Raw genomic sequence first — 7,518 nt, forward strand, 5'->3', positions numbered from 1 at the left:
TTTTTTTTAAAGATTTTTTTTATTTATTTATTTGACAGAGATAGAGACAGCCAGCGAGAGAGGGAACACAAGCAGGGGGAGTGGGAGAAGAAGAAGCAGGCTCATAGCGGAAGAGCCCGATGTGGGGCTTCGATCCCATAACGCCGGGATCACGCCCTGAGCCGAAGGCAGACGCTTAACCGCTGTGCCACCCAGGCGCCCCGTTTTTCTTTGTTTCTAAATGCATTCCATAATATGTAAGATGGTCTGATTATTATACCCTAGTGAATTTCAGTGATTCCTTATTAATAAGTTAAGTTGATTGGTAGAATGACTTTTAGACTTCTAGGATAACTTTGAGTGGGATAAACTAACAAAAGCTAATTATCACTGGAAAATAAGTCAACATCTTTACCTTCGTGATAATGGGTTAGTAACTTTATGCCTTTAATTTCAAAGAAATATCAGGTAGTGCAGCAGACCTTACTTAACATGCATGTATTCCACAAACATTTGAGTGCCTGACTGTGCCAAGCACTGTGTTAGGCACTGGAAATACAGCAGTCAATAAGACAGATAATCCCACGTTCATATATAGTATCCAGCCAGCACTTTATATAAATAACAAATTCGTATATAATTAGCGTGTCCTAAATGATAGGTGCTATGGAGAAAAATAAATAAATAAAGTAGGGAAGAAGGAATAGAAAGTACCAGAAAGAGGCAAAGCAGTTTTGAACAGGATGGTCCAGGGAGGCAGGACATACAGCAAATGTGCCGAGATGGGAGTGTGCCTGAGGAGGAACAGCAAGGAAGGCAACGTAACCAGAGTAGAATACGCAAGGGGAAATGTGACAGGAGATGAGGCCAGAGAGGTTATGGTTTGGGGGCTCTGTAGATTGCATAGGACCTTTTCACAATTTAAGGACTTTGGCTTTTTCTCTGAGCAAGGTGGGAAATCATTGGGCACTTTTGAGTAAAGAAATGATAATATTATCACTATTAACTTGTGTTAGACCTAAGTCTTACAGTAAAAGTCCTTGAGTGAAAATGTGTATAGGGATTGTGAGGACCTACCCTCACTTGCCTCACACAGACTCTCCACTATGGGTACAGTACTTCTTAAATCATTGGCTAATTTTTAAAAGGGGTTTCTTGAAGGCTTTAACACTGCTTATTTTTTTATCCAAAATAATTTGCCTTGTGTAATCCTTTCAAGTACTTTGACATTTAGAGACATCAAATAAAATATTTTGATTAAAACTATTTTTGTGTGGTACACAAACATAGGATTTCTGATCAGAAGGAATCCTTCAAGAGAACCATGTCCAGTTGTCTATGCTTATAAATAACGAGGCAGAAGCAGGGAGAGGATACGCAGCCTGCTCCGTGCTCTTCAGGGAGCTAGCGGCGCAGCCAGAACCAGAACTCAAGCTGCCGCCTTCCACAGCACCTTTCTTCTCCGAGGACTGGTGTAGAAGGGAGTGAGTCAGTAGCTTTCACTCTCAGTTCTCCGAGTCTCTTGTGGAGCCTAATGATGGGAAAATGTATATATTTCCATATCCGTGCACCATTTTAGAAAGCCTCTGGCTGAAGCTTACAAAATATATGCCCTGATGTCACCACAACTATTGGTCAGTTTGGGTTGTTAGCCTTGTAGGATGCTACATAAACAGTAGGTGCTCAATAAAATGCTATTGACCTGACTCAAACCAGTGAACACACATTGAGTGCCAGGTCAGTGGGGATGAAAAAGTTCAAGCTCATCTATCCTAATGGGGTTATGTCCCTGTAAAATATCTCTCCCTCCCTCCCTTCCTCCCTCCCTCCTTTCCATCCATCCATCCATCCATCCATCCAGCACCAGCTCTGTACCAGACATGCTGGCAGCTGGCGAGAAGGCAGGAATCATAGCACACATGCTCTAAACCATTTTGGGGTTGACATTAACTATGTTTTGGTTTGGTTTTTACCCTTACTGGCTCATCCAGAAATACTAGTCACTCTTTTCTGTCAGTGTCAGATAGTGGTACCTCAAACTAAGGATTAGACTGCAGGAAAGGTGGTGTGGAGAGCCCCAAGACAGGCCCCATGATCCAGAGAGCCCGTTGGGAAAGAACAGTGCTCCCAAGAAGAAGAGAGGCCCAGAAATGGGAGTAGGGGCTGGGTGCATGCAAAATAAGATTGGCTACCCCTGAGGCAGATTCCAGCCGTGGCATGAAATTAGGGAGATCCAGGATTAGCAGTGTCAAACAAGTTTAAGAAAGAACAGAGAGTTGGAGACGCTCTGTCTCAGGGAGGAGAAAGTGCTAGTTTGATGCTAATAGGAAGCACTTGGCTGAGAACTCTGAATTCCTCTCTATATTCAGAACAACAGACAAAATGATTTTTTTCATCTAGGATGGACCCCAAAATATTTTATATGTAAGTGCTTACAGTATATTGTTTTGTCTTTTTTTCCTATCTTCTAGCTCTTCTGTAGAACACTTTCCCTTTTCTCTCTATTTGTGTATTTATGTATATATTCAGATTATTTACATATTCGTGTATTTATATATGTATGCATTAAGCACCTTCTAATAATGAGAGTATTCTTGAATACTTTGTTTGATTCTTAAAACAATTCTGTGAGGCAGATATTATGAACCCCACCTTACAAATGAGGAACCTAATTCTTAGCAAGGAGTACTAATTCACCAAGGTCACACAACTACTAAGAGGTAGAGTTAAGATTAGATCCTAGGTCTGGCTTGAAAGCCTCTGATATTCTACTATATTTCCATTTCCTCATTTGATTAATAAACTTATATTTTTGGTCAAGGAGGCAGGGACTTGGAAAGGGGGTACTTTTATGGTCAATCAAGCTTAAAATGGCTCCTGTGGTCAACTAATTATTTTCTTTGTATCTAAGGCAATTAATTTATATAATGAATCCTTATCCCTTCTGAAATGTTTTATAAACTCATTTTTTTTAAGATTTTAAAAATTTTCTATTTGAAGAGATAGAGACAGCCAGCAAGAGAGGGAACACAAGCAGGGGGAGTGGGAGAGGAAGAAGCAGGCTCATACCAGAGGAGCCTGATGTGGGGCTCGATCCCATGACGCCGGGATCACGCCCTGAGCCAAAGGCAGACGCTTAACAATTGCACCACCCAGACGCCCCAATATAAACTCATTTTCTGAATAAAACTGCTGATTGCTAGTATGTTTCCTTGCTGTCCAATCACAGTAAAGTCATTTATATCTCCACTGGGCTTCAGGGCTTCCCGCCTGGCGTTCCACGTGCCTGTGGTTTCTTTTCTGTTTGTCCTGACTTAAAAAAAAAAAAAAAAATTGTATTGGGTTCCCCCAAGAAATTATATTTGTCAGTGAAGGCTTGAATTTTATCTGTCTTCCACACACAATTTTTATATGTGTGTAATATTTCCTCAGCCGTTTTCCTGCTATGTCGTGCAGAACTGATACCACAGCTCTCTGCCGCTTCTTGCCAGGCACTGGAGGCATCCTGGAAAAGTGGTTTTTAAATTAGACTGAAAGTCAGGAATCCCAAGCACTTTTCTTAGTTCAGCTCATGACTGACTGTGAGATTTTATGCCAGTCAATCTTTCTGTTTATTGGCCTCTTTACCTTTAAGAATGGAACCTGCAGCTCACTCTCCGCAGGGCACATCAGTGCTGCTCACAGGCACCCCAACATTTTACACAAAAATACCATTTAGGCCTGGAAGACCTACTTCATCAATTACCATTGTAAGTATTTAAAAATAATGGCCTGAGAAACAAAATGTTTCTCATCATTTTGGTCTAACACAAATATAGATAGATGTATCTTCAGGAAGGATAGTTATAATGAAGTTTCCTTCCTTCCTTCTTTTTTTTAAAAGAAAAAGTTATTTATTTATTTATTTGTCAGAGAGAGAGAGAGAGAGAGTGCATAAGCAGGGGGAGGGGCAGGCAGAGGGAGAAGAAGCAGGCTCCCCACTGGGTGAGGAGCCTGATGCAGGACTCGATCCCAAGACCCTGGGATCATGACCTAGCTGAAGGCAGACGTTTAACAAACAGAGCCACCCAGGCATCCCATCTTTCTTTTTTTGAGTAAAATAAATCACTTTTTCCCATTAACCTAGAGTGTAATTTTATCTAGGCATAAAAGGACTGCTTTCTACTCTTCACTTATTCCATTTTTTAATGTTTTGAGGGCCCCAGCTCTGTGTCAGGCACCCTCCTAGGCATGCAACAGTGAATAAGACCAATGTTCTGTCTACCCTAGAATAGCCTCCAGTCTGAGGGACTTAGAACTCTATGGGCAGCAGAATCCCCCAGCTCCTGCCCCAGCTCTTTAGCCAGAAGGAAACATCCACTGAATGTTTAGGAAGGAGCCAAGTCTTTCCCTAGGTCCAAAACCATTTCTGGAAACCTCACTGTGCACCAAGGACTGGACTAAGTACTTTATTTACATTATCTCATTGATTAATCAAAACAGCCTAATGTGGCCAATAGTGTTATTACAGATAAGGAAACTGAGATACAGAGATATTAAATATTTTGCCCAAGGAGACCCAACAAGACAGTGGCAGAACCAGGAATCACATCTGACAGTCTTTCTTCAGGGCCCATACTGGGATCTGCTTATGGGCTCAGGTTGGGAACAACTCCCAGGACGCTAACTGAATGTGCTAGAGGCTTTTCTTACCCTTTTACAAACCCTATTAGCATATGAAAGAGTAAGGAGAATTTTTTATTCATCACCTAGAATATATATTTCTGGGGTAAGCTTCAAAGCAGATACCTGTCCCTCACTTTGAAAATTGACATTTGCCAATGGTTTTTGTTAAACCATAAGAGTTGCTGATTCCAGGGGTGCCTGGGTGGCTCAGTTGTTAAGCGTCTGCCTTCAGCTACAATCATGATCCCAGGGTCCTGGGATTGAGCCCCGCATCGGACTTCCTGCTCAGAGGGAAGCCTGCTTCTCCCTCTCCCACTCCCCCTGCTTGTGTTCCCTCTCTCACTGTGTCTGTCTCTGTCAAATAAATAAAATCTTAGAAAAAAAGAAGGGTAGCTGATTCCATACTCCAGTCCCATGGAATAATCCTAATTCCAACATGGAATTTTCTTCCTATCTATCTATCTATCTATCTATCTATCTATCTATCTATCTATCTCTATCTATCATCTATCTATCTATCTATCTATCTATCTATCTATCTATCTATCTATCTATTTGACAGAGAGAGAGCCAGCGAGAGAGGGAACACAAGCAGGGGGAGTGGGAGAGGAAGAGACAGGCTCCCAGCAGAGCAGGGAGCCTGATGCAGGGCTTGATCCCAGAACCCTGGGATCATGCCCTGAGCCGAAGGCAGACGCTTAACAACTGAGCCACCCAGGCGTCCCCCAACATGGAATTTTCTTAACTATATTTAAGATTTCTTATTAAACGTTCCATCAAAAAGGATTCCATGGGAATAATACATTGGGGAAACCACATTCTCCACTCTGTAAGATTCATAATAGTTATGAGCATATTAATGGTTCTGTAAAATCCTACAGTTTCTCCTACTGTAAACTTTCCCTGATTAACCTCATTTGACCTAGTTTCCCAAATATGTATTAACATCTTAAGAACCTAGTATCTCAAGGGGCGAGTTGGAGAAACTGCTCTAAAAAGAGGGTTGGAAAAAGATTTAGATTGCTAATGATAAGCATATTTTAGTCCAACTTAAATTGAATTAAAAGATACTTTTATTAGAAACCTTTAAAGGTGTCTGAATTAACCTATAGGATCCTTAAAAGCAGCTTCTGAGCAGGTGCAGTCATGCTAACCCAATCAGTGGTGAATTGTTATGTAGGTAGATTAGGAAAGAGAGACACTGGTTTGGTGTGTCAGGAGTATAGCCATATGGGAGGATGTCCTATAAGCACCGGAGCCTAGTTGAACCACCCACAATTATTTGTCTTACTCTCAGCCAGGTGAATGGCACACTTGGTGTTTCAGTGCCCCCTGGGGGCCATCAAGATATTACGTGGGAGTCACAACATTAAACGGATAAAGCAGAATTACCAGTACTACTCAAGGCACACTGTCTTCTCGTTAGTGAAGCCTCCACATTTTGCAGGATATGTCCCTTGTTTGGTTATAGTCAAAAAACGCTTTGGCTACAAAGCCTTGAGGAAAGCCTCCTAGTGATGGAGATTGCATTCTTTAGATAGGAGGTAGAAAATATAATGAGCATTATTTCTCTTACAGTGCACCTACGATAAGTAGAGCATTTTCTCTATTTGCACTTAGGTATCCCTATGGAATAGCTGTTGACATCTATTGCTTTGTGCATTTTCACTTACTCTGATTGACAGCTCCGGTCTCATTCTGAGGAGCCTGTTTGCTAAAACGCTTTGAAAATTAGTAACGAACATTCTGTTGTCTATTTTCAGTTCTAATCTATGAACCAGAAAACCCTGAGGCCAAGGAGTTTTTCTCACTTATTGAAGAAATGTTGCTGATGGGTAAATTTAAAAATTGAAATTCCTTCTTTCTCAAAGAACTATGAGGAGTCACTATTTAAAAACCCATTATCCCAAGGGATTGGTGAAGTACATCCTCAGGAAATGGTTAAGAAAAGGTTAACTGGGTGTCTTTGGATGGTTTAATGAACCTTTGTGAGTGGTCCTTTGCAGGTGGTCAAGGTGACTTCCTTTTCTCCGGGGGGTTGTGGGGTGGAACTGCCCAAATGAAGCAGGCTCCCTGGACACCAGGCCTCAGGCACTGACAGAGTCTTCACAGGGAACAGAACATGCTAACTGCCACACAGGTTAGCGGCACTGTCCTGCAATTCCAAGGGAAACCAGTACCCTCTAAATTACCCTACATCTCACTCCTACTGTATTTAAGAATTATGGTGACAATAGTAAAAAAAATATTTGTATAGACCTATGTTTTAAATTTACTCTAAATCCATAAACATCTTTATACCAGTAAGAACATATTCTTCTTTGTACTACTACTTTGACCGTATCAGCAAAGTTCGGCTCAGTCCTCATGTTCCGAAGATAGGTAGTTCTTAGATAAGGGAGAAGCAAGGAGAATTAGGATTTTTCAAAAAGTAGAGATGTCAAGAACACTCTAAGCAATTCTCTTCTTTTCTGTGGCAGAGAAATCTCAAAATCTCGAGGAAGATGATGACGATAGTGAAGAAGACAGTAGTGGTGAGAGTGAAGGAGAAAGCAGTGAGGAGCTAAGTGAAGAAAGCTCTGATGAATGTGAAGATGGGTGATGGAAGTTGCTGCTGTGGTTCAGTCTTCATGTATTTTCATTACTGTATACCATGGAAATATAAAGGACAAAGCTGCATTTTAATCTGATTGTTCTTTATTTGTCACACAGTTCTTATAGTTTACCCATATTGGTTTGAGCTCCTTCTTAATATTTAGGTCTTACCTCTATGTGAGTTACTCAGAGAGGAAATTAATAATTGAAAATACATAGCACTAACCATGTGCCAGGTACTGTTCTGCACACAATAGTTTACTTAATCCAAAAAACCCA

The 7,518-nt window shown here is 41.1% G+C and overlaps 1 protein-coding gene across 1 annotated transcript in view; it reads left to right on the forward strand.

Annotated features, from left to right (window-relative positions):
- The window catches only part of ERICH2 (glutamate rich 2), a 43,466-nt gene extending 36,150 nt beyond the window's left edge, over positions 1-7,316 (forward strand). Inside the window, exons 10-11 of the mRNA XM_034642248.1 lie at positions 6,408-6,479; positions 7,125-7,316. Coding sequence (XP_034498139.1) covers positions 6,408-6,479; positions 7,125-7,246 — 194 coding nt within the window. The 3' untranslated portion in view covers positions 7,247-7,316. The remainder of the gene's footprint in view (positions 1-6,407; positions 6,480-7,124) is intronic.
- Positions 7,317-7,518: the final 202 nt, after the last annotated feature.

The sequence above is a fragment of the Ailuropoda melanoleuca genome, chromosome 2 (assembly GCF_002007445.2).
Source record: "Ailuropoda melanoleuca isolate Jingjing chromosome 2, ASM200744v2, whole genome shotgun sequence".
Classification (NCBI taxonomy): domain Eukaryota; kingdom Metazoa; phylum Chordata; class Mammalia; order Carnivora; family Ursidae; genus Ailuropoda; species Ailuropoda melanoleuca.